The sequence below is a fragment of the Cyprinodon tularosa genome, unplaced genomic scaffold, assembly GCF_016077235.1.
Source record: "Cyprinodon tularosa strain WSP-4 unplaced genomic scaffold, ASM1607723v1 ctg1080, whole genome shotgun sequence".
In the NCBI taxonomy this organism is placed as follows: Eukaryota; Metazoa; Chordata; class Actinopteri; order Cyprinodontiformes; family Cyprinodontidae; genus Cyprinodon; species Cyprinodon tularosa.
Genome location: NW_024037872.1, coordinates 25219 through 53126, shown reverse-complemented (window position 1 = coordinate 53126; position 27908 = coordinate 25219). Strand labels below are relative to the sequence as shown.

The window sequence follows — 27908 nt, the reverse complement described above, 5'->3', positions numbered from 1 at the left end:
TTCATATTCAATCTTCCATCACTTTATTGTCTCATTGTACATTTTGTTTATAGACAATCTGTAAAAGAAACAGAAAAAAGTAAAAAACAGAACAAAATCATTGCTCCTTCATAGAGAGCGTCATGCTTTTGGCTAAAACAATGACTGGAATCGTTACAGAGCCACAAACAGCCAAACTAACACGTACAGAGCTCTTATTTACACTGAGAACCTGATCCGTGCTCATGTCCGTAAACAGGAGCCTTTAGAAAAAACGCTCTCCTGGCGTGTTCGCCGCCGCAGGAGAGGAGCGGCGTCGGCCTTCGATCAGCCGGAGCACAGAGATTCTGGTTCCATTATCAGACTGATTTAGGCTCATTTTCCTTGGTTTAAATAGAACTAATTTGACATCACAAGAAGAATTTGACAAACATTTTGATTTCTTTAGGACGGGCATGTCCTAACTGGTTATCGGTGTTTCTCAGCTTCAGCACAGCTGATTCTGAGGATTGTTGTTAATCTTCTGAGCTGAAGCAGGAAAACCTTGCAGGGGCCCTCTAGGAACCACTCTGGTTTAAAGGCTTGAACTTTTCCTTTTACGCCAAATTCAGGAAATAGTGAGGTGCAGAAAGGCAGAGTTTGTCCCATAGAAAGCCTCAGGAAGGGAACAACAATTACGTTTTTATAACTTCTGGGTGAAACCACGACTTCAGTCGACTTTCTCCTCTGAGCAAAGATGCAAACGTCTATAAAATCCTTCAGGTCATCTTAGGGGTCCTTAACTCCTAAAGTCTTTTCATCAGAGGGGAAAAGCCAACAGATCCGAGATGACGAAGCGACTCGGACTGCCGATGTGTTTTAGGAGCCTGGGGTTACTGCAGGTCAGCTTAAACGATGCTGGGAGCCGGTTTTTCTCATACCTACCACCATCTTGACGGCGTGTAAATCTGCTGTCAGAGGATTGAAGCCTGATCTGGGAAACATGGTCAGATTTCGACATCGTTTGATGTGCTTAAAAGGCTCAGCATCGATGTGTGAAAATGGCTAAAAGAACAACTGGAGGAACGTCCAGAAATACAGCACAGATAAAAATAAAAAAAGGTGCAAAAACTTTTAAGATTTACTGCGATTTCTTTTGAGTCCTTTAATATTAGCTTTGAATGTTTTCCATTACTGCATAGTTCTGCAGGCGCTGCGCTGCTAAGGCTACACTGCTGGAGGTTCTGTTTGAATGCAGTCGCTCGTCCCGGCTGCTCGGCCAATGATTGCTCCCCATTCCGTCCAAACAGTTTGCTTCATTTCAGGCGAACCGGGAGCTCGTGTCCCACATTTAGAAGAAGCGGAGCGGTCTGCGGAGATGAGCGCCATCGCTGTGGGTTATACTGGTTCCAACTGGACACAGAACCAAAGTAAAAAAGTAATAGATATATTTAATGGAACCTTCTCCTGTAGTACAATGTTAAACAGCCCCCACCAGTTACACAAAAACCACAACCATGACCCACAAAGTCTCTGGGTGGAAACCAACCCCCCCCCACAACACAATCAGTGAAAAGAGCAAGACACCGTCACTGTGACGAAATCACAGCAAAAAACGCATCTCAGGAGATAATTAGCAGAAAAACGGAGTCCCGCGTCGATCTGAAGGTGGAAAAAAATGAAAACTTCAAGACAGGAAAGAAAATCTTCTAACAAGCTTTGGCCCGATGTGTTTATGTGCAGGAGGAGGCGGCTGTCCCAGCAGAGGAGGACGTCCTCTGTCCTCACACACAGGGAGGGGAGGGGGGAGGGATGCAAACAACAGGCCTGACTCTGCTGTCTCTTTGTTGTTCCACCATGTGGCCAGCAGATGGGGCTGTTGCATCATGAAGATCAACCCCTGCTCTGTCAGTCAGTGCTTGTTGGACCAAAAACAACAAAAATATTAAAAACATTAAAAAAAAAAGTGTGACAAAAAAAACAGAAGTGGGAGGAGAGCGTCAGCGCAGGATTCAGTCGATCTTCACGGCAGCGTAGATCTTCCTGATGAACATGTAGGCTGCATAAAAACCGATGGTTCCCGTTAGGAGCCAGAAGGACAGCACCATCAGGGTGGTGTAACCGAAGTACAACAGGGAGGGGATGAACTCCACGATATCCAGCTGCAGAGACACCAAACACAACAAATCAGGTTCTTCACTCTTCAGATCGGTTTATTTCTACAGTAAATCTATAATCTATATCACTATCTGAAGATTAACTTCCTGTTAAATCCAGAATAGAATTTAAAATCCTCCTTCTCACATATAAAGCCTTAAATGGCCAAGCTCCATCTGATATCAGAGATCTGATTGTTCCTTATGTTCCTAACAGAGCACTTCGCTCTCAATCTGCAGGTTTACTAGTGGTTCCTAGAATTTCTAAAAGTAGAATGGGAGGCAGATCTTTTAGTTCTCAGGCTCCTCTCCTGTGGAACCAACTACCAGTTTTAGTCCGTGAGGCAGACACCCTGTCTACTTTTAAGGCTAGGCTTAAAACTTTCATTTTTGATAAAGCTTCTAGTTAGAGTGACTCAGGTTATCCTGATCTATCTCTATAGTTCTGCTGCTATAGGCTTAGACTGCTGGAGGACATAGGGACCCCTTTTTATCATTCTCCAATTCTGTATTGTTTGTTATTTTTAACCCCAAACTTTATGCTCTCCCTGCGTCGTCTGGCCTAGTTCTACTGCAAACAACAACTTCCCTCATATATAATGGTGTTGGGCCTGTTTTTCAGGGCTTAGTCTGGTTTCTCTTCTGCACATAGCTTCATACAGGTTTCCCAGGCATTTCGAGTTTACTTCCACCACCAAGCTTATTATTATTGTTCTTATATCCGGTTGAATAAGGTCAACGTTTATTTCCAGATGATAGTCATGGCTCTAAAACGGGTATATTCCCATAAAAGAAGGCAGTTCAGTAATTTATCTCTTACAAGCTTAACTTGGGAGAATAATGTGACAAAATGGCCTCATGTCGCAACCAGCAAAACATTTTCACTTTGAGTGGATGGTGGTAGACAGGAGGCCAGACCAAGGAGGTGCATCTGGTTCTTCTAGTTCTGTATTAAGCTGTTGCTGCAGGGAAAACTCGGAGACGCTGGTTCCTGCTAACCGAGCTTAATGCAGGTGGAGACAATGGGAAATGGTGACCCCCCAATAGTTCACGCTGGGAAACGTGTCAAAAGGCTCAACTTTCACAGTGATACTTTTATCCCTTTTAAGGTGAAATTGGCTCAGATCTTGTTTGATGAACGGTTTATGTTAGTGGTGCGACGGATCATTACTAGTCCGTGATCCTTACGATTACTCTCCATGTTCCCAACAAAATAAATAAATAAAGCTGCATTTTCACGTTGAGAGTACCGGTTCCATCCAAGAGGAGAGAAGCTTGAAAAACCAGCTGCACCCTTTAGGTCGCATGTATGGGAGCATTTTGGTAAATGGTAAATAGCATGTACTTCTATAGCGCTTTGGTCAAGTCTCCTGACTTGACCAAAGCGCTATACACTACAGTCATTCACACACAGATTTTATCTCCCATATACGCCACAACCTTCCTCCAATTAGGTTGGAGGAAGGTTGTGGAGTATCTTTGCAGGGTGGGGAGAATTATGTCTCCTCCCTGCAGAGAAAGAATCTGAGCTTCTACCACCATCGACTCAAAGTGTGAAAACATTTTGCTGGTTGCAACATGAGGCCAGTTAATATTGTAGGAGAGAAATTAACGAGGGCGCCATTTCCCCTTTTCCTCTGATCACGGAGGAGCCGGCTTGCTTGGACCTGCAATGAATCATGGGATACCCGAGGCTACAGAGGACACAGCGGACCCGTCCTTCCAGCAAAAAGAAGGATGCATTTCTGGCTGCATAACGAGGAGTCATGGAATCCGAACAGACCTCGGCGCTGCGCTACGAAGGAATCGGCCAGCGAATCAGGCCTAAAGCGGACGCAGCTGCTCAGCGATCATCTCCGCTGAGCCAGACTGACTGTGACCTTATGGTTCTTCCTGTAGGTAGAAACTCTGGTCATAGATTTGATCCCGTCGCCTTCAGACTTCACTGACTGGATGAAGAAACTGTTTTGGCTGAAGGTTTGTTGGAGCCTGAGGGGAAAGTTGTGCTTCTTTGCGTCATCCTGTGAGTTTAAAACTAGACTTCACTCTGAACCGACTCAATGTGAAGAATGTCCTCTGTTCAGACGAGGCTGCAGCAGGTGAATCGGTTTGCAGGATGAACTCCTCCCTCACTGCTCTGCTCTGAAGAAGAAGCTTTTCTATCTGACATAACAGAGTCATGTTGTTCCTGGTTCCTTAAACTGGTTCAGACATTTTCGGATGACGGAGAATCCTCACATCCTGAAGACGTTCCGTCCGAAAAATGGAGGCTAGATGTATGAATGTTGCTGATATTGGGTATAGAATTACGATCGTTTGTTTAACTAAACTCAAGCAGCCCCACTTATACGTAGAAGAGTCGCGTTTGCACGCCGCTCGTCAACCATTAAAGACTCGTGGCGCTGCATCACAGCTGATCATCGTCTGCTTTAAACCAGGGCGTGGCGATAAATCGAATATACTCCATGTATCTCGAGTTTTCCTGACACACGATAGTTAAAATGAATATCACAGCCATGGAATACAAATTAGCATGATGACATGCCGCCATCTGCATCTATTTCACTGAGAGTTTTAATTTACCCACACACTTTGAACGCATCAAAACCCCCTCCTCCAAACAGGTTCATTTTTAAAGCACACTACAGCAACCGGCAAACTAAATATGGCGGCAGCAGGTGTTTCAGCTGAGCGATCTACGACAGCGGTTTGGATTTCACGCCGAGGACGTCAAACTAAAGGCAAAAGGCAGGAGAGCTAATTTATTCCAGCACCTAAAAAGCTAAATGAAGGATGTTGTAAACGCTGCATGTCAGCGTCTCCTCGCACGCCAGTTTAAATGTTCAATCAGCTGTGAAGCCGATGGCGTTCGAAAAAATTTACCCCATATAAAAGAAACAGGAAGAGATGGAGGGATAATGGTGGGTTTTTTGGACGGTATTTCCATGTGTTCTTGTAAGTTTAGGTCAATTTCTTTTTTTATTCCGCTTTTTTGTTATTATGCACAAAAGAGCCCTTTTTTTTATTTTGCATTTTATTTATTTTTTATTGTGTGTTTTTGCTTTATTTCCTGTTTTGTTGCTGGGATCTTGTTAAAGATCTAAAACTGAAACCCAAAGACATCGTGGGGCAGAAAAGCTTTGAGATGGTTAAAATAAAATTAAAAAAATTAGAAACCAAAAGTCTGAATGAGTATCAGTGTAATTTTATGGACTCTCTTGCTTTGGAAGGTAATTTAAACATAGAGTGATATACATCCTTTATGGTGAAATAGCCCACATATATGGTGATATCAGATTTTCTTCATATCGCCCCCCCCCCCTGGTTTAAAGGCAGCTCTGCTGCAGGAGAAAAAGCTTCAAAGTTTCTTCTGGTTTCTACCTTGTTGACGAAGTAGAAAATGGCGTAAATGAGGACGTAGAAAGCGGAGCCTCCCGACACCAGGAAGGTTCTCCACCACCACCGATAGTCCTGAGGAAGACAGAGACACGCATCACGTCCTGCCTGTCAAGAGACAGCCGACCAATCACAGAGCTCCGTGTGACGGAGCAGGAAACGGCGAGCTCACCTCTGCGCACAGCTGGAAATAAACCATCACGATGCTGATCTGAGAGCAGGACACCACCAGGATGATGAACACCAGGAACAGGAAGCCAAAGAGGTAATAAAACTGATTCTCCCAGATGGCCTGTAGGTGGCGACACACAAACACAGACCAGGATGTTGGCGGTGATACCTTAGAGCAGATGAAAGGATCCAGCTGAGAACCGCTGCGACTTACACTGAAGATGAAGAAGAGCTCGATGAACATGGCGCCAAACGGTAAAATCCCCGCCATCAGGATCCTGGGGAGGGGATTCGTTTAGTTCCCAGAGTTCGAACCCATGAGAGAACATGAAGGAGAAGAGCAGGACCTACCCTACAAACTTGTTCATGTACCAGCGCTGCTCTGGGACCTGTCGGGGAATCTGATTGGTGCGTACGGGGTTATCGTAAGGCTGCTTCCGGAAGCCGAAGTAGTAGCCCAGGTAGACCAGCGGCATGGAGATGCCGAACCACATGCACAGCAGGGCCAGCATAGTGGTGAAGGGGACCTGAAACACACGAGGACAGAGAAAGGGTCACTAGTACGGGTCTGATTGTTCTTATTTTAGGGGAAAAGCTCGATCAGGATCAACATTTTACCATCTTCCTGAGCCGAGGTAAAACACACAGCATGCTAGTATTTACATGTGAGAGACATATTTAGTGATTTTACAGAGTTTGTCCATTTAGACCAGATCCTGAAGATGATTCCCGTCGACCTTGAACAAAGATCTTCTCCAGAAAGTTAATGTCCTGTTTATTGAGCCGGTCCTTAACTGCAGCAGCTTCAGGCTTTAACCTTTTTCTACTTATTGTCGTTTCGCTTTCTGCCAGAAGCATTAACAGCAGTATTTTGTTCCCCAGAGTCCAGTTATGAAATGAAATGTTTCTTCTTAAATATAAGGATTTATATTTACATGGGATTCTTTCAGTAAAGATGTTGTTTAGATGATGGGAACACATCAGAAAGCTTTAATCAGTGGACAGCTCCTGAAGATGTTCCCAGTTTGTTCCACAGAAGCCCCATTTACACTACCCTTGAAAAACCGTGCTGAGACCGGTCCGAGCTCAGTAACTGAGATAACTTATCGTGTGTAAATGGAAAGCAAACTGAACTGAACCGAGCTAGACACAACCGAACCGAGCTAACTGCAGACCAGTTCCAGAGGTGGGCTCGGCTCGGTTTTTCCCTGGCTTGGTTCTCTGATAACAAGAGCGCATGAGCAGAACGCGTCATCTCCGTCTGGCTGCACATCGCGATTCACGCTCCATTCCAGTAGTTGGCGGTAATGCCTCTCTGGAAGTTGCTTGCCAACCAACACAAAACAGAAGAAAAAGAACAACTATAAACAACAATCGAAATCTTCTCCACGCAGCATTTTAAATAATAACACCGAAGTACAGCAATAATAATCAAGCATAACTTTCTGAATGTGACGGGCGCCGCCATTTTGATTTGCTTGATTCCCTCCTTCTTCGTCTTCTTCTTCTTGTGTTTTATGGCGGTTGACAAACAACTTTTGGTGCATTACCGCCACCACCTGCTTGATTTCCTCCTTCAATACTGGCAGTAATACCACAGATCGTCACTAGGAGGCGAGGAGTCGGGGAACGGCCCGGTTAACTGATCCGAGCTCGGCCCGGTTTACTGATCCGAGATCGGCCCGGTTAACTGATCCGAGCTCGGCCCGGTTTACTGATCCGAGATCTGCCCGGTTAACTGATCCGAGATCGGCCCGGTTAACTGATCCGAGATCGGCCCGGTTAACTGATCCGAGATCGGCCCGGTTAACTGATCCGAGATCGGCCCGGTTAACTGATCCGAGATCGGCCCGGTTAACTGATCCGAGATCGGCCCGGTTAACTGATCCGAGCTCGGCCCGGTTTACTGATCCGAGATCGGCCCGGTTAACTGATCCGAGATCGGCCCGGTTAACTGATCCGAGATCTGCCCGGTTAACTGATCCGAGATCGGCCCGGTTAACTGATCCAAGCTCGGCCCGGTTAACTGATCTGAGCTCGGCCCGGTCTCGGTATGGGTCGGTTTTTCAAGGGTAGAATAAATGGGGTAAGGTCTCCAACATGAATCTCCGCCTCCTCCATGTTTTTCAATCTGCATGTTTTTTTTAGCCATAATAAGGCTTTTGTTTGGTCCGCTCTATAAACCTCAACGCTATTTCTGACATTCTGAATTTAAAAGCTTCCTGGATGGAAGAGAAACGTCTTCAAACTTGGAAATAAAGTTCAGTGGATTGTTTTTTTTAACCTTTTTGGGATTAATATCACCTGTAAGACTGAGGATGTTCACCAGGACGTTGACTAATAAAAGTGAATGTTTGGTCTGTAACTACATGTCACAAGACTTGGATCAGAACCCCGACATATAAGCTGGACTTGATTCAAACCTGAGCTGACCTGTTCTGCACCGATGGCAGTTTTTCATTCATGAACCTTCAGACAGGTATCCTTCCTGGTCGTATGTTAAGATCTGAACTCACCGCTCCAGAGGAGTGCTCCCCCCAGATGAAGCAGTTCAGGACGAAGCATATTGCAAACACCACCCCAGGATATAAAGTCGCCGTCTGGAGGAAAAACACATAAAACAGACTTCATTCCCACTTTCCTCCCTTCTATCTTCAGAAAAACAGCTTGGTGACAAGATCACTAATCTGTGTTTCAGTCACTATTAGATATGGATAAGATTACAGCTGAAACTATCGGATTAATCCATTACTGATATAATCATTAACTAATTTAGTAATCGGTCATTAGCTGGAGAATAGATACTGTAAAACCTGCACTTAGAGCAGGAATTATACCAGGATTGTAAAATAATATTTATCATTTTGCATTTAAGATAAACATGTTTTTCTTCTGTCAATCTGACGTATCCAAAACTTCTCAAGGGGAAAAGTTTTAGTTTCACCTGATTTAATTGAATAAAAAAATCTTCTTCAAGGAACCTTTGGCTTTCTGATTATTAATGGATTAACCCTCTCCAAGCAGATGTTGCAGATTTGCAACATCTAAATGCCACTTAGCTAATTACTCCACATCCGTATTTTAAGAGCTTTTGTTACTCAGAAGTACAACAGAAGGACTTAGTTGTGCATTTGCAACAAACAGTTTCTCTACAGCTCACCAGATGGCGCTGCTGACTCACTTTCAACATGGCTGAGTCCTTAGTATCACTGAAAACTGATTTTCTAAGCATCAATTTCACGTAAGTATCACTACCAATTTCCATTATTTTGAAATCCATACTACATAAGATGAATCATGCATGTGTATAGATATGACACATGCCAATTAGTAGATTTTATCTCCTCTGGGTTTTTCACCAGAGGCATCTCGATTTCAATGTTGCGGATTTGCAACGTGTGCCCAAACAGGTACCAATGGATGCTACATGCTTTATCTACTAGTTTGCTTATATTTTGTTTAACAGAAACAGCCTTAAAATGTTTGAGAAAAAGTTGTCTCTAATTTTGAGAGAGAACATTTTTTTTTCCGAATCTTGTTTTGTTAATTTTTTGTTTGTGACACTCAAATAAAGTTACCGTTCAGATCTGTCTTCAGTGTTAATTTACCACTAAGGGCCACTGTTGTAAATCTGCAACATCCCAGAATTCATTGCATGTGAAGGTCTCTCTCAAAAAAAAGTCTGAATTGTATATTACTAGCCCATATGATAATTTTCTCCAAATATCAGATTTTTCCTGCAACTACAACTTAATTTGAGCCTGAGAGGGTTAATAGAAAAAAATGGACTGATTAGTTGATTTGCAAAATAATAGTTAGTTGCAGGCCAGCATTAGACGGAGGAATATAATAAAATACGGTTTCAGATGAGGTTTGTGTTTTACAAGTAGTCAATATTTCTGGACTAAAAGGTTTCTTAGATGTTACTGTCATCACCTGATGCTACGCTCCGTTAGCTTATGCTTCATAATAACACAGTGAATGAACCAGGGAAGGACTCACACAAAAAGCTCCTTTCCTCCAGCGATGGCCCTTCAGGGTGCGGTAGAGTCTGCCAGCAAAATAACCCCCAAATACACTAAAGGAAAAGCATCAACAGTCAGAGCGACTCTTCCTGGGATTCTGTGAGGGTTTAAAGCTTCTGCTGAGGCTCCTACCCCATAAACATGAAGAGGAAACAGGAAGTGGTCATCAGGGCTCCTCTGCTGGATGGAGACAACATGCCCAACATGGCAACAACTGCAAGAGGAAAACAAGAGATCACTGAGCGAAGGTCCAACTCGCTGTAATACATGGAGATAAAACAGGATTAAAGCTGCGTTCACAATAAAAACGCTTTAAGTGTCAAAAATGCATAAATTCTGGATCAAACTGATCCAGTTGCTTTGAGGATTCGACGCTCTGGACGTTTATCTGCTCTGTTCTGCTTCAAGCTAGAGAGCGGCGCAGGTTTATTTAATTTATGAGTTGAAAAATACTTTTAACATGTTTTTAAGGGAGAAAGTTCACCTCCAAACATCTTCTGTTCATCAGGATTATAATCCCACTAAAATCTGCTTTTCTTGTTGGGAGCTCCAGACCTCCAGCATACCGCCGGGAGGCGGCGCTGGAAATCCCAGCTGAAATCTCTCTGCTGCAGCCAGCCTGTGGGGGATTTCTATGGAGAGATATTTGTGCCATCGGTTTGAGCGAGCAGTAACCAATCCGAGCGCTCAGTGAGACAACACACGCGCGTAAAACCGGTCTGCTGCGCACTCAACTCTGGGAAGACTCTTCTCAACACACTGTTCTCGCGCTCAGTTTCATCTCTGCGCGTGCTCGGATCCGTCTCTGCTGGAAAGCATTCGTTCCAAATACTACATCCGGTTAAAGGTACACTATGCAACCGGTGTTGATTTTCCAGTGAGGCTCCCTCCAGAGGGCGAAAGTAAAAGTGCACTGTCGTAAATATGCACAGCTGTTCTCCTGGTTTCTCCGTCAAGCCAGGCGCGGTTGTTTTGAGCTTAGCAGCGAATGACTAACGCTGCGTTCACACTGGACGTAGCTGGCGCGACAGAAGCAGCGAGTTTACATGCAAAGTCAATGGTTGACGTGCGTCAAGGCGCAGCAAAAGGTCCAGCGGCGCGTTTTGAGCAGCAGGCGCAGCACGTCTGAGCAGCTGAAGCAGCGCGTCGGGTGCGTTTAAACGCAGGGAGAGAGACACAGCGCTGATGATCTCTCCTCTTAAACAGTTTATTGACGCCTAAATTAACTTAAAATGCAGAAATCTGCCGGCAGAATATGCAGTTTGGATTATTTAGATGAAAAACACCTACCAGCTGCCGCGGTGAACCGCTGCTGATGAAGGGATCCATACTGTCGGCGCCCCGCTGGTATGTGGGGGTCTGAGCGGCTCCGACAGAAAAAATATTAAAGGCAGGATAATAATCTGAATGAACTGACTGCACTGATTACGTTTTCAGGTGTATTTTCTCACTTAAACACATATTAAAACTACTTTATTCCCACTGATCACAGCATATATAGCTGCAAGGCAGAGAAAGGATAGTGAAGCTCCGCCCAACGCGCCTCAGACACAGCCGGAGCAGCAAAGCTGCTTCAGCCGCGCGTCAGAACTAACTGGTACAAGCAGCAAAAATGAAGCAGCAGACGTGATTTTGCTGCTTTTGCTGCGTGAACGTAGCATAACTGCACAAATATCGCCACTGTGCTAGCAACGAGAATGCTTTTAACTGGGGGGTGTAGCAGTTCTCGCCGTAAAGCAAGACTGACTCTCACGAGACTTCTGAGCCTGTGGGTGCGGGTCGGTGCTCCTGCAGTTGCAAGTGCAGTATTTCCCCCACAGACCACCAGGGCGGCCGAGAATACCTTTGTTCAACCTGAAATGACTCATTTAATCATCCAAAACGTTATGGAACACATTAATTAACTGAAAAATGTTGCATAGTGTCCCTTTAAATGGAAAAAAAATAAAAATACAATCAGGAAAATCAAACAACTCTTGCAGTTATTTGGTCAACGCTCCTAACCATTTGATGGACAGAAGATAGTACTATAAAATATCTTGAATTGTCTAAAATAAACTTCAGTAAAACAGTTATTAGATCATTGCCTCGTCCATCTCTTTTACCTGCTATTGACATGGATTTAAATTTGCTGTTTTAAAAGAAAAATAAGGAGGATATTTCAGGTTCAAGTATGATTAAACAATATATAGATAAAAAAATATTTTGCATATGTTACATTTTTTATGGATGCTTCAAAATATTCCAATAGTAAAAGAAGCTGAGCGTGATTGGCTGATGGTATGGTTCATTTACATACATTGCTGAAGTCGCGAGCGCAGAGAGTCGAGCGAGCGGAGAAACAGCCGAGCGCACAGCTGGTGTTGAGCTAGGAAAGAGCAGGTCGAGCGCGAGCAGAGTTGAAACTGAGCGTGAGAACAGTGTGTTGAGAAGGTTTTCCAGAGTTGAGCGCGCGCCAGACCGGTTTCGTTCCTTCGCGCTCAAACCAATGGCACAAATATCTCTCCATAGATTCTCTGCTAACGTTCGTAGCAGCAGGAAGTGAATAGAAAGAGTTTTTAAGGCTTGTGGTAAAAACTGTATCAATATACAACCAAATATTGTTCATCGGCAGGTTTTAAAATCTAGTTAATTTCGGGGTTTTTTTATCGTTTCTCCATAGTTCATAAAAGATGTTTTAGTGCAGCAATAATGATCAGAGCTGCTCTCGGTTCCTTCTACATAACAATCCATTCTACCGGCTTTTATTTGAACGTTTGGAGTTTAACTCCTTGATATTTATTTATTTTTTATCTGCAGAAATGATGACAGCTTTCAGGTAATGTCCGTCTCCCCCAAAAAACTCATGGATCAGCTTCTAAACTACAGCGTCGAACCCTCCGACGCGCCCCCCATAGACTTGGTGTGTGAATCGAACAGCACCTCTCAGGGAGCCGATCATCTCTGCATATTTTTATGCATAAAATGTATTACTATGATCTACATGTGATCCATTTAATACTTATTTAGTTATAGGACGTTCTATTTAATTTCCTATAATAAAAGCGATTCTAAAGGTGGAACAGAGTTGATCTAAAACAGCAACAGTCAAGTTCAGCCTTATTTCCAGGCTGGCGGCTGCTCTCCTGTCATACTGGGAACCAACATGAGGGTCCTATCCTGTCTGTTCCTCTGTGAGGACGGACCAGTGACATTAATAACCGGCGAGTTCGATGGTTTCTGTGCTTAGGGACGGTTTTCCTGCAGCAATGGAGGCCAGACTCACAGATGACGATGAGGATCATGCAGAAGAGCTGGATGCCTGAGCCCAGCAGGGAGCTGAGGATCATGGGATACTGAGGCGGTCTGAAGACATCGCCGTGGACGTTCTTCCACCCCGACTCCTCCATGGTGTCCTCCTGTTAGAGCCCAATAAAATATCATTGTTCCGAATGTGGGGAAAAAAAGCATCTCCTCTCTGGCGGCGTGAGTTTTCTTACAATGTCGTCCTCTCTGTTGTAGTTAGCGATGTCCTTCCGCAGCGTCCTGATGATGATCATGCTCAGAATGCCTGGAGGACGAGACGCAGAGGGGGGGGGGGCAAAATAGACCATTAAGAATACTGGCAGAAGTTTTTAATATATTTGTGATAAACATATTTAATATTAGAGTAACTATATATATATATATATATATATATATATATATATATATATATATATATATATATATATATAAATAAACTAGGGATGCACGATATTGGGATTTTGGCCGATATCCGATATGCCGATATTTTAAAACTCATGTAGCCGATAACCGATATCGATACCGATGTTAAAGCTGGACAAAAATAAGTAGTCATTGAAAATAGCAGTTTTGTTATCCATTTCTGACGCTTTGAAAAATAATATACTCAAATATATTTTCATATGCTGATATCAAATAGATTTTTAAAAACGCGGTATCGATCTATTTTACTTTCAAAATCTTGTGAAATTTCATCGTTCTGTTACAAACTCTCGTGATATTTTGCAAATTCTTGTGAGATTTTGTTAGTAAAATAGATCGATACCGCGTCAATATATCAACATATAAAAATATGGCAACATTTGGTGAATTTTCAGGGGATTTCGTAGCATAACGATGACATATAGCAATATTTCATTAGTAAAAGAGATTGATATGGTGTTTTTAAATGGCAATATATCAGCATATGAAGATATTGGGATATTTTAATGTATCAATATTTTTTCCCTCGTCTTTAGAAGTTTTTAAGTCTGTAAAAAAGAAGTTTTTGAGGAAGAAGAAGAAGTAGTATTTTTTTTTTTTTTTTGACTTTAGAAACTCAGAAGCTGATCAAATATCGGGTTAAATATCTGTGGGGGGGCCGATGTCCGATATTCAGTTTTAAGGCCGATACCGATAGGGGGCCGATTATATCGTGCATCCCTATTTTTTATATATATATATATATATATATATATATATATATATATATAAACTTGTCTGTACGTGCATTTCACCCACTGAACTATCGTTATTCATTTATGACAATGGAAGCTCTGTTTTGCATCTATGACCTGTTTAAGTATAATATTCTCGCCTCAAATGATCTTAAAACGTACTTTTATTCAACAACAGCGACAGAAAAGAGAACTTTTATCTTAATACTCTGAGCTTTAGTGAACTGGAACACTGCTGGGGTTGATAACGTCTCACACTCACATTGAGAAACGGCCATCATGTTGATCAGTTTTAAGCTGAATGGAAACTTATATTTATCTCAATGTTTTATTTCTAATAAGGTCATAAAAGAATCAAAGCTGCATCCCAAAAGTCCTGCAGGCACACTTTAACAGACAGCTGTAGATAAACATGAGAAACATGAGAAATGAGCTGAAGAATAATTGATTTGATCTCATATGTCTTGTGAAACAACTATCAGTAATGGCCCCGCCCTGTCAGGGCTGCTAAGAAGCCTCTGAACTCCATCCTCCAACCCTGTCATCGGCTCCCAGTAGATTTTTATCAGATTTAAGGAAATTAAAAAAGGGCCTAAGATCAGCAGGCGTCTCAAATCGGAATAAATTAGCACATTGAAGGATAACTAGATGTTCTGTTCACTGAAGACGTTCTGCAGGAGAATGTTTGTTTCTGCGTATCGTACCAGACAGGAAAAAGACGACCACCACAGAGTTAACGATGGAGAACCAGTGAATTTGGACGTCGCTCATGGTCAGGTACGTATCCCAGCGAGACGCCCACTTCACCTCACTCTCCTGCCCAAGAAGAGAAAAGATGCTAAAGAGACTAAAAATGATGAAGAAACAAAAACAATAATCAACCAAAAACAATAAAAAAAAGGACCAGTAAATAAAGTAAAGTTCTGGGGGATCTTAAAGACTCTGTCAGGTGACGTCTGGACTTAATGAAGAACTAATCTAAGGCAAAGTCTCTGACCACTGAAGAACTTTCAGATAAATCTGTTTCTATCATCACTGCATTCAGCAGAAAAAGATCAGTTTTACCTTTTAATTTATTTAAATACACTTAAAAACCGTTTTACCCTGATTTGTTAAGTTAAATCCATTAAGCTGTTTTTACAGGACGGACGTCCCGATCTGATAACAGTATTGGATATCGGTTTGATATCAACCACTAAACTAATTTTACATTTTATTGGCAGCTGTTCTGTCAGATGAGCATACCCCATCAGGCCGGCATACCTATAGTCAATACGCAAGCACAACAATTTGTTTATTCTTCGTACATAAACTAAAGGAATAAACGGATATTGACTGGCTGATCTGACCGGATTTGCTCATCTGACAGAACACCGGCATTTAAAAATCTCTGATAGTTCATGATAAATCAGGTAAATCGGGGAACTGAAGGGTGAAACTGATGTGTGATCGGGAAGCGTTTCCTGCTGCTGACCTTCCAGGTGACGGAATAGGTGAAGAGAACCTCATTATCTCTGCTTGGGTCGATCTCCTGAGGGGCGGAGACACTGGCTTCGGGCAAAGTGCAAGTTTTACTCGTTTCAGCAGCCTTCAGATCTAAATAAGAAAAAAAATAAATGTTCTAATTCCACAGAGCTGTTAGCATTAGGCTCAGGTTAGCCAGAGCGTCTGGAGAACCAGTGAACACCGACCTTCCACTTTGACACTCTGAGGTATCACCTCAAAGCGAACCACTCTGTAGTTGTGGGTCTCTCCCTCCTCCATTTTCTCACTGTGGAAGTACAGGATGAAGGACAGGTGGTTGTGCAGATAAAACTGTAAAAAAAAAAAAAGAAAAGGTTCAGTTAGTTTCTATCACCGACGTCTCTGATGCATTTCAGCCCCACTGAGGCTCAAATAAGATGATTTCTATTCCGTCTTCAAACAGGAAACTGAACTTTCTTTTGGAGTCTCAAAATATTATTACCTATATTTGCTATTATTTTACTACTTTAGTTCACCATTTCATTGGTGAACTAAAGTAGTGAACTAAATGGTGAACTTTAGTTCACCATTTCATTGGTGAACTAAAGTAGCCAAAAGTAGAAAACAATCATTGTCAGTCTGGAAGGAAAGAACTGCGTTCTAAGACTGAGCTCTGCCATTTAACAAGGTGACACAAAAAGTCGTAGTTTATTTTTATTCTTTTTATTAAAGTCGTAGGGAAGCGGCCGTTCCATTTCTGAATAATAACTTTACACCAGTGAATAAAGTGAATGTGATTGGTTGTATATCTTGCTAACCAGTTAGCAACTTAGTGCTAGCAGGTTCCCAATGGGAAATTCCATTGGGACCAAGTAGCACTAAATTGGTGACTTAGAAACGACGCTGTCAAGGAACGCTATGGACAGCGGAAACATGCAAGAGGAGGAGAGTTTAGTGTCGGAGGTCGTGGATGAGTCTCCTCCGTCATCCATTTTTTATTTAGAGGAGGAAAGCGGGGACGAAGATGTTGTGGAAGAGGACGCCAGGGCGGCAGAAGCTTGGTTTGGTGTAGAAGGCTTCCAGCCGTACATGTTTGAGCCCTTGCCTCGCAACGCTGCCAGTTCTGTTAGCTCTACGCCTGCCGAAGACACAGACGTCCATCCCCGTGAACACTGGGACGCAACTCAATGGGAAAGGAAAGGATTCTGGTTTCAACCGTTGCGTATATTAGCTGCGACAGATGAATCAAGATGCTATGACCGAAAACATTTGATTGACAGATGACCGTTGATATATGATTGGCCGAATTTAGGTGTTCAGGCTGACGTAGAACTAACTGGCCTGCAGAAGATAACGGGAAAAATACAGGATTTTTTGAAAATAGAAATTTTCTGATAAAGAGAACATTTATATACATGTTTAAGCCAGAATGATTTGACATTTAAATATGACCTAAGATCTGACGGCAGAGGAGGATAAATGGGACATCTTGAAATATGACTTTCACAGGCTTCTTACAGCATAAGGAAAGTTTCATTCAAGGTTTTTTAAGACTTTTTAATGCCACTTGAAATAAAAAGTTAAGACCAACTTCACAATAAAAACAAGAAAAACTTGCCTGAAATTTACCCGGATGTTTATTTAAACATAAACCATTCCTTTCTGGCCAAGTAGAAATGTTTCATTTTTGAAAAACTTTACATATAAGCAGAAAGCTAAAAACACACAATTAATTTTAACAAGTATGGAACTGATTTTAAGATCTTTGTTTTATTCCCTTCTCAAAGTCTGCGATACCTCTGCTTTCATTGTAGGCGTACCAGATCTGGCCAGGCCCTGTGCATGCCAGTGACATTGCGCTATATGATTGGTTGAATGTTGCCACATGACGTAAAACATTGTGTTGCCCAGACAGCGATAATAACATCACGCAGTGTCAGTGTGCAGAGTCTGGACCATCTGTAGTGTTAGCGTGACCAATGACAGGTTAGCCTGTTTTAGCTCAGTCAGTTAGACAGGGAGTGTATTACTTCAAAACTGAGAATGATTATTTTCCAATTTCAGCTACTTAAGATTGCAGATGAAAAATAATATAAAATAATAGCAAATATAGGTTATTACTTTTGTAATAGATCAGGTAAAACTTAATCGATCATTAGCCACGCTAACGCTACAGATCGCTCTCTATGCCCTTTAAGCTTCCCCAGTTTGGCTCAATGTTGGATCTTTCACCCTTTCAGGGTTTGATTTATTATTTTGAAAAACGGTAAAGCATCTCTGAGAACAACTACAGATCCCGGACGCTGCGTGATGTTAACCCCTAGAACCCTACGGACCCACCGGTGGGTCCAGCTGCTACGTGACCTCGTAATTTTAACAAACCCCAAGTATTGATGTAAAAAACACATTTGGCACAGTTTGGTGACATTTTTGGATAAATGTGCCAAAATGGCCTCTCCGCCTAAGAAGTTTCTCACTAATACTCTCTAAAATAAATATGATTCATCTGATTGAGTCCAAATTTGGTATATTTTTACACAACATTTAGATTTAAAAGTCTGTACTACTTTTTTGTGCTATAAATAATATTTTGGTAGTGTTTTGCAATGTTTATTTTGTCCCTAATATTTCAGGCAGGGTCAAAGCTACAATGGTGCTGACACCAGAAAACCATTCTATGACATCTTACCTTTACAGAGGTACCAAAAGTTTCTCCTTAAATCTAATAGCTGTGAGGCTATAAGTGATCTACTTTTGTGTGTTTTTGTCAGGCAGAAATTTATTTATACCCCCTGAGGGTGTAAGAGGTTAATATCAAAATGTTTTACATCATGTGGAAATGTTCAGCCAATCATATAGCGTAATGTCAGCAGGACCAGATCAGATCTGCCTGTGATCCTCTGGAGATCTGATCATCTTCCTGTGTCGTATGATGGGATCCTGGTCCTGCCTACTCTACTCATCAGCTCCGGTGCTGAAGCTAAAGTTGGTCGTAATCAGACTGAGCATCACAGGATGAGGGATTTTAGGATGACAGTAGCCAAAGCCCCAGTCATGGTTGGTTTAGTGGTTAAACCGTCTGGAATGAACCGGATCGCTCACTGTTTGTGGATTCAGCAGAGGAAGACTGAAAAGTAGAGAACAGAGAAGTTCTGTGAGGAAAGAGTGACTGTGAAATCAACCTTGTTGTTGTCGACGAAGCCCAGTCTGTAGCCATGCTCAAACAGAACATCTCTGTCTGCGACCTTCTTCTGCCCCTCATCCCCTCCAGCTTCTCTGCTGGGGTAAGACTCCAACCTGGAGGCCACTGGAAGGTTGTCTGCAATCCTGAAAGGACACATCAAGGCCTCGGTTCATTCCGGATTGAAAGTTAAACCTTTAAATCAGTTAGTTTTCCTTAAATATAAAACGCTGAATCAGTTTGATTGGATTATCTGGTTGAATTGTAAAGTGCCTTCAGACGATGTGTTGTGAAATATCCACTCTGAACACAGCAGAGATTAACAGAGTAGACTGATGTGAGAAACTAAAACCTTGTGACCCTAACTGGAATCTGTAAGGAACAATTTAAAATGGTTTCCATTTCTGCTTCATCAGAGATGTTAAACTGCTCACAGATGAACGTAATACTCCTCCTGGATGCGTTCAGCCACCAGTTTGCTCTCCTCCACTTTCAGCGTCTTCTTGCCACACATCAGCTCACATTTTTTTTCCTCGTTCATCTTTACATTATACAGTGTATTCACGATCCGGTCTCCACGTAAGACCTCGCCTAGATGAAGAACAGGAGCAGATAGAAAGAAAAAATCAAACTAAAATCAGTAGTAAATTAAAATTATTTTAAGGCTAGGCTTAAAACGTTTGATAAAGCTTCTAGTTAGAGTGGCTCAGGTTATCCTGAGCTATCTCTATAGTTCTGCTGCTATAGGCTTAGACTGCTGGAGGACATAGGGACCCCTTTTTCATCATTCTGCTTCATTCTATCTCTATTCTCCCACTCTGCAGAATCTGTTAGTTCAATCTCTAACGTTCTGCTCTCTCTGCTTTTTCTCATAGTAGCTTCATCTGGTCTGTTCCTGTTTGGCTGTGACTCCATCCTGGAGAGAAATATCAGCTGTGCTGCTGCCATCAACACCTTTGTTTCTAGATGTTGGAGCTTGGCTTGTTTTCCAGTGTAGTCCTGTTTCTCTGACTGTGACTAACTGAATGTGCTCTCTTCATCCTCTGACATGGGAGCTGGCTCGGAGCTCGTCTGCCTGGCTGTGTGTTTCCTGGACGGGGCCGCCTGTGGAGCTGGTTGACAGTTGCCTTTTGTATCTATGCTTCTTTTTCTATGTCTGCTTCTGTCTCCTTGAACCCCAGTGGGCCTCAGCAGATGGCCGCTCACACTGAGCCTGGTTCTGCTGGAGGTTTCTTCCTGTTCAAAGGGAGTTTTTCCTCTCCACTGTCGCTACAAGCATGCTTAGTGTGAGGGATTGCTGAAGAGTCAATGAGTCGATGCAATCAGCTGGTTTTCCTTAGATAGAAAACTTTGAATCAATCTGACTGGATGATCTGGTTGAATCGTCTCCGTAAAGAGACCTGAGACGACGTTTGTCATGAATTGCTGTTATATAAATAAACTAAATTGAACTTTGCAAACAGCCTCTCCATCCTCCTCAATTACCTGCTGAAGCCAAACTTTGAATAATGCTTCATCAAGCACCCTGAATCACAATGTTAAAGGGATTTAAATAAACTGAGAAACTCATTATTTTGTAAAACTCTTCTAACCAAATCGCAGTTCAACATGTTGTTTTTGCTAGTATATTACACTCAACGATTAGCCTGAATTTAGCGTCACCTAAATAACTTAATAAGGAACAACTTGACCTGAATGAGGAAGATTGGTTGACAGCGGATGCAGCTAATGCTAGAAAAACAGCAGTGAGGCTGCAGTTAGATTTAATCAGGACTGTTTTACAATACAGCAGGTTTTGAAATGTTAACACATCATTTGCAACAACTTTTGCACTTGAGGAGTTCTGGATAGAGCAGATAGACAGAAGAAAACGATTTGTAATCTTAAATGCGAAATGTTTAAATATTTTCTTTACCATTTTGATATAATTCCTGCTCTAAGTTGGTCGTTCTGTCAGCTAAAGGCACGTTTTAGATTCTCTACACTCCAGTTAATGATTAAACCATTACTACATTAGTTGAAGATTATTTCTGTAATTGATTAATCGCGATTAAGCTGAGTAGTTGTTTCACTCTGAGTTTATGGTTCTCAGCAAACAGTGAGTGCTGCTGTTAGCCCCGCCCACTTCTAAAGCACTGACAGGTGATCAGACTCAGCAGCAAACGCTGGCAGCAGTCGTGGCAGAGAGGAGGCAGAGAGTCAGAGCAAAGCCTCCACTGATCCGCCTGGATGTTAGCAGAAACTTTAAGCTATTTTTATTTTCTCTGTAACTGTTGCAGTTGGACGGATCGCTGCCTGATGGACCAGCAGGTCTGTCCCTCTTCTAGACGCAAAACAAAGATGACAGTAAGCTAACAATGCGAGAGCAACCGATCAGCTGTTAGCTGGAAAACCAATCACAGGCTCTATGAAACAAAGACTGGGCGTTATCTCAAGCCGTTAGGAGTCGTGCAGCTGATTAGCACAGCTAGCACAAACTTTATTTTTCTAAATGATGCTAGAATAAAGAAAACATCCCTCACACATCGCAGTATTTCAGTAGCTAATATCCACCTAAATTTAAGTGATCCTCCCCTTTTTGCATACCCAAATAGAAAAGCAAAGTTAAAACCTTCCAGTGATATATATTGTCTGCTCATTTGATAGCTTTTCCCACTTTGGCTGTCAACACCATTCTATATCAAAATGACCAGCGGAGAAGTTTTCAGCGTAGAGAACTGATGCACTGATGCATGCGCACAATTTAAAAATACACAAACAGCCGTTGGACGTATCTTCCACCATAGAATCCTCTTTACGGCCTTTAAGCTTCCCCAATTGGGCTCAATGTTGGATCATTCACCCTTTCAGGGTTGATTTATAATTGTGAAAAAAGGCAAAGCTTCTCTGACAACAACTGCAATAAATTCAGTTTGAATTTGGGCATAAAACAGTAGATAACAGTAGATCTAAAAGGTAAACATCTCTGATTCAAATGTTGAACAGTTCAGTGCTTTAGATTCATCTAAGCCATGATAAACAAACTACATTTATTTTAAAAATTAAAGACATTAAAAAAAATAAATAAATAGAAACAGAGCCACAGTGTGGAGCCACTTACCCAAGTTTTCAGCCTTGTATAAAACAGACTCAGGCTTGCAGAAAGGCAGAGAGTAGTATTCATATGGAAGCTGAGTGCGGGAGCTGGTCAGCTTCACTGCCTGGAGAACAAATCAGAATAAAGCCTCATGCAAATAGCCCCGCCCCCCAAGCTACATTTAACTCTAAGGTTTTTGCAGGAAAACATCAAATCAATCCTACTGTGAATGGCTTCATGTGATTGGCTGTGACTAAAGCGAGGTCAAATATTGCGATAAATATTACTTGACAAAAAAACATCCTAATATGGTGACTTTTAAAAATATATTTAGAAAACGTGAATAAAGAGAGTCATGTTCTGAATGCTGGCGTACCATAAAGAATAAAACAGTTTAGTTTGTGCCTTCAAGTCGTTGCCCATAGGAAGACGTTACTGGATATAACCTAACGGAATATCTTCAGAACGGCTCCAAATGACACTAAACTCATATGGGTGAGTAGAACATGATGGAATAACGGAAAATCAAGGGACCAATGGAAAAAAAAAATGGCGTTCCCCTTTAAGAATCCTTGCTTCACATTTATTTTCTCTCAAACTCTTTTAGCTCCATATAAACTATCTTACTGTCAAAACCTCAAAGATTTCTGACCAGAGTTTGAAGCTCACCTTGATTTCTACTTGAGCACCTTCATGGAAGTTCTGAGGAGCAACTCCAGGAACGTAGAAGGCCCCGCCCACAGGAAGTAGGGCTAGTAGCAGCAAGGCCCGCCACGTCTCCTGCAAAACACGTACGCCACACATACTTACTGTAAGAGTTATACTTTAAACTGCCGCGTTTATGAAGGCTCACAGGCCTGATTATAATTATGTTTTTAATCCTAAGAAATGATTTAAAGAAATATTTTAAAATTCAGACCTCTCCACATTCTTCAACAGTATGATAATAAGTTATCCAGAAATGTAAAAATACAGAAAATTGTAAAAACAACAACTAAAAAAAGAATTATATTTTTATATCAATGTTTAAATTAATGATGATTAGAGAAAACAGTCATGTTCAGTTGAAATGTTTAAAAATATCTAGACTGGAAATATATCCTCTTATTCCTGAAAGCCTTAAAACATGATTTTTGGGACTCTCTAAGGCTACGTTCACACCGCAGCCTGAAGTGACCCAAATCCGATTTTTTGGCCCATATGCGACCTGGATCGGATCTTTTCATGTCAGTCTGAACGACAGAGATCCGATTTTTTCCAATGCGACCCAGAGCACTTGGCTCTGTGGTCCTGAATCCGATACGAATCTGATCTTTTCAAATACGACCTGCATCTAAACAGCCAGGTCGTATTTATCCGACCTGAACGCCATTAATAACCGACAGTGATCACTATTCTGCTTCTTGCTACACAGAAGCAGCAAGAAAAACAAACACCATGGCGGAAGATGATGCGGCGAGCAGTTTTTTTTTTAACCATCTTGAAAAGATTGAGGTTTTAAGGTTTTGAAAGATCGCTAAATGCGCTCCAGCACTACATCCACGTTCACTTCCGTAACCACGAAGCACGCTGGCTTGTGACGCCATTGCGTTCTCTACTGCGCATGCGGGACACTTAAGCTGTAAGAATGCAGTTCACACCGGAGATCATGTACAAATCAGAATGGAGCATCAAGGCCTGCAGCGTGAACGTAGCCTAAGTGAACCCTAAGAGATTACGAGTTTAGATTATTCTGTCTTCAGTACTTAACTTTAGCTTAGCAATAATATAGTAATACAGAACGTTAGAGACTGAACTAACAGATTCAGATCTACAATATTGAATAAAGCACATTATAATCACATTAGACATGACAGAGCAACAGAAAAAGATCCAGGATGTAGAAAGAAAGGCAGGCTGTGTGGATCGTTGCAATGTATCATAACTTATTTAGTTTTAATCAATTAATTACTGAAACAATCAACTAAGTCAGGAGTGAAATAATGCTAACCTCAGAATACAAACAATTACAACCAAAAAAAACAAAACAAATACTTATTTTTTTTTTTACATATTTTAGTAACCAGCAATTAATCTAAAATGTGCAATAAATGTTTTCTACTGTTCAAACGTTAAGTATGTTGATTCACTGAGAGAATCTCTTTTTACATTAATTAAAATGTTGCTGGATTAATCAATTGCTGAAATAACTGACAGCTGCAACCCTTATAAGTTATAAGTAAAGAAAACAACCTGGTTTATTAAAATTAAAAGGAGATTCTATTGTCTTTTGATCAAATTCGTTGCCATGCTGGAGCTCCGCTCTGTAACCAGTTTAATCGTCTTACTGGTTTAGATCTGGGAGAAATATTTAATCTTCCTGACGTGATTCAGATCAGTTTCAGACATACTTTAATAATCCAAAAGGGAAATTACTGTGATTCAGATCAGTTTTATCCCTTTTTTTATTTACTAAACTTCCCAACAACTTTTACAGTCCAAAGTGAGGAGAAAAAAAGTGTTTTTTTTTCCCATTTGATGTTAAACCAGTCATATTTCATAATGACTCAGAACAAAGTAAGAGAGGAAAAACATGCTAACACCCACAGGAAAAAAATATGGATGGAACTTACTCCTTCGTCTGCTAAAGCTAACGGCTTTCACTCATTCTTATGAAAGCTAAACCGTTGCCCTTAAATGAAAACAGAACATTTAGCACAAAGAACACGTTTTAACCTGGGGGACTTCGGCACTATGGCCTCTGGGTTCGGGCCCCTCAGGGACTGGCCCCTTGGGGTTCATAACCCGGGTCCTCTCATCTGGCCTTCTTTGGTGGGTGCTGCCCTCCCTTTGTCTGCCCCCCTTGTGTCCCAGTGATCTGGGGAGCCTCGCATCGCCTCTTTTTCTATCACGGACCCTGAAGGGTGAGTCTGGGGCCCCCCACTACAGCTATTAAGCATATTTCCTTCTGAAGAAGCCTTGGAAATCCTTTACCATGCATCCATACCATGGGGGTTTAGTTCCAGGTGTTCACAGATTCACACTCTGGCAGTTTTCCTCTGCGCTAACCACAAAAATATTTAGATGTTTCACTCTGGGTTGGATTTTCTTCATGACTTTAAAAGCTTTCTGGTCCAGACTCCATTGTTGAGGAACTTTTCTGTAACCGTCGCTTTCAAAGGTTCTTACTTTGATTATTATGCATGGATCCATGAGTTAGTTGCAACTCTCCCTTCCCTCCTGTGTGACAGAAAACCCACTTTAGGTGTATTACTGCCACCTAAAGGGCTGGAGAAATGTAGTATCTCACTCTTGTAATGTGCTTACATTTGACAGCTTATACAATTGCAAAATTGTGTTTTGCTAAATTGTCATTATATTGCAAAAGCAATTTATTACCAAGCCCTAGTCATTGTTGGTGTATTATTACCTCCGCTAACAATCAAATACACCTTGATAAGCAAAGAATGTTAGTTTATACATAAAGCTCGTCAGTTTTCAAAGCACCATCATCAGTCTGCCATCTTGAAAGTACAGATGCCTGTGAGGGTTAGAATAGTACTAACGCATGGACGAACAACGCCTTCGCCCTGCTGGCAGTTCAGTGTGAATGAGAGGGAGCAGTGAAGATCATTTGGAGATGCTAACCCAACGTCTGAAAGTCTGCACTACTGCAGGACAATGCAGGGTCATACAGGACTATTCATAAACAGCAGCAGCAAAACAAGCCTGTTCAACATCCCCAAGAGAGAGAAAAAGAAAACTTATGAGACAATGAAATCAGAGACATCAGAAAACAAGGAGAAACATCATGCTAGCTGTCCGCAGACGGGAGGAGCTAATGAAGGAGAAAGATTTCAAAAGTGAGCCTGAAATGACCATGTTTCTCCTTGACAAGCAAATGAACTGTACGGCCTTAGAGTAGAGCTAACTTTTTCCCATTTGGTTGATATAGAGTTGCTTTTTGCAGCAGAAGCAACTAGTAGCACAACAGCAAATCCTGTAAAAATATCCAGATTTTAATGGTAGTGAATTGCAGATTTATGCGGGTTTAGAAGCTTTAAAGCCATGATGAATGCCGGCTTTTTGTCACATTAAGTGTCAGCTTGCAGAGACTTCACTGACACTAAGTTGGTACGTTTTTTGACACACGGAGGCTTCTGTAGCTGCAATAAATGTTTGAGGCAGTGACGTGCTAGTTTCAGTTGTTGTTCCAGTGAAATACCCCCATTTCTCCGCTAGCTAACAGTAATGCCCCACTGATGAAAAGGAAAAAAAGAGGTAAAGTCAGTTTAAAACTCAAACTAAATCAAAACCCCATTGTTTAATTTAAAATGTTAACAACTCCAGTGGAGAAAAAAGTCCCAGAGATCCACTAGCAGATATCAACAAACTACATATCTGAATTTAATCATACCATATTTCCCTGAACTCACCCAACTTGAACTGAACTGAAAATAGTTGGACTGTAGATGAATGAGCTCTGACTTTAATGTTTCCACCTGAAATGTGACAGTAGATTAGTAATTTCCAAATAAGTTAAAAACAATCCACTGGACTTTGTTTCCAAGTTTGAAGACGTTTCTCTTCCCATCCAGGAAGCTTTTTCAATTCAAAATGTCAGAAACAGTGTTTAGTTCCAGGTTTTATCCAGTAGCCCAACAAAGCCTTGTTTATGTTTAGAAAACATGCTAATAGAAACGGAGAAACTGAGAATCTTCACCAGCGGCAGCAGATTAGCTTATCTCTGAAAAGCACTGAATCAAAGTATTGGAGTCTGACATTTTTGACCAGTAAAAAAAGGTCAATCTTGCTCCAGACACAGATAGTGATGTGACACGGCACATTTAAGAAAAGGCATCAGGAGTAAATGTTTGTTCAAGTAAAGCTTTCCTGATAAGGAAAAAGCATCAGAAGATACTCGAGGCCACCATTTAAAGTTGTCTGGACCCAGTGTCACATGACTCATTAACACCAATACCTACAGTGCAAAAAATCTAAATGTAAATACGGAATTTACCCTTAAAATAAGTGAATTTTCTATTAAACTGATAAGGGAAGTGAGCCACTTTGCCAACAGAACACGACAATCTACATTTAAAATAAGAAAAAAACTATTACTTTGTCTTTTTCTAGTGCATATTATCTAATTATCTTATTTTAAGAGTAAAAAAACTAATTCCATTGTCAAATCATCTTGTTCACCTACTCAAATTAAGGGTAAATACACTTAATTTAAGAAATATTTACTTATTTCTGTATCGTTTTTGCAGTGTATACAACTGTCAGTCTTCTTATTTGACTCATTATTTAAGCATAATCTTTTAGCACTGACAGGATATGATTGAAATCATTTACATTAGCTATAATCAATCACTAAAAACAATCAAACTGTATTAAAACCAAGACAGCAGCTCATTTTCTCTATATTTATCTGATCCTTGCTTTAGTTTAACGTCTAAAACTCTCATTAGCAGCTAAATCATCCTGATGATCATCACTGAGATCACGCTAGTTGTCTTCTTTTAGTTTATGTGTATATATATATATATATATATATATATATATATATATATATAATGTTGAAAATGACACTTTGCGTCATGATAACAGTCACAATAATCCCAGCGGCTAAAGCAGCCGCTTCCAGGTGGAAGCTAACAGGAAGCCCTCCGCTGTTTCTCTGACCGCCCGCCCGCTAACTGCTGAAAAACAACACCATTAATATATGAACGCTCACAGTTTAACCTTTAAAAGCAACACAGAAAAAACCCCGCAGCAGCTACAGCCCAGCGACACAGCAGTTAGCTAGCGTTAGCAGGCTAACCCAGTTAGCAACAGTGCAAAGATTCAACCAATGATATCAGGTGAATTTTTAGATTTAAATGCTATATGACGGCTCGATTAATGTTCTCCTCTGCCACCATTATGTTAAAGTGTCTTTATTGTTTGAAAAACAGAAAGAGGACAACGTGCTGATAGAGGAAAGAGTTCATTTTGCCACTTACCATAGCCCCGGCCGCCATTTTGAATACGTGTCATTAGTGACGTTCCGGTTCC

The 27908-nt window shown here is 41.4% G+C and overlaps 1 protein-coding gene across 1 annotated transcript; it reads right to left on the bottom strand.

The window, feature by feature from the left end:
• On the bottom strand, positions 1–27908 carry tm9sf4 (transmembrane 9 superfamily protein member 4). The gene is made up of 18 exons (XM_038291578.1): positions 27857–27908; positions 22539–22649; positions 21894–21993; positions 19228–19384; positions 18795–18939; positions 15840–15963; positions 15623–15744; positions 14853–14964; positions 13186–13256; positions 12972–13104; positions 9839–9920; positions 9684–9759; positions 8198–8281; positions 6033–6208; positions 5896–5959; positions 5683–5802; positions 5496–5585; positions 1–2120 (listed from the first exon to the last, which is right to left on the bottom strand). Exons 1-18 carry the CDS (start codon positions 27872–27874, stop codon positions 1971–1973), a joined length of 1935 nt encoding a protein of 644 aa, XP_038147506.1. The 5' UTR covers positions 27875–27908; the 3' UTR covers positions 1–1970.

What these genes read in the sequence shown, in the direction of transcription:
- tm9sf4 (XM_038291578.1), bottom strand. An exon ending in ATACAAGGCTGAAAACTTGG is followed by an intron (nt 19,385 to 21,893) that starts GTAAGTGGCTCC and finishes TTCTTCATCTAG; the next exon opens with GCGAGGTCTTACGTGGAGAC. An exon ending in CCTATTCCGTCACCTGGAAG is followed by an intron (nt 14,965 to 15,622) that starts GTCAGCAGCAGG and finishes CTTCTTGGGCAG; the next exon opens with GAGAGTGAGGTGAAGTGGGC.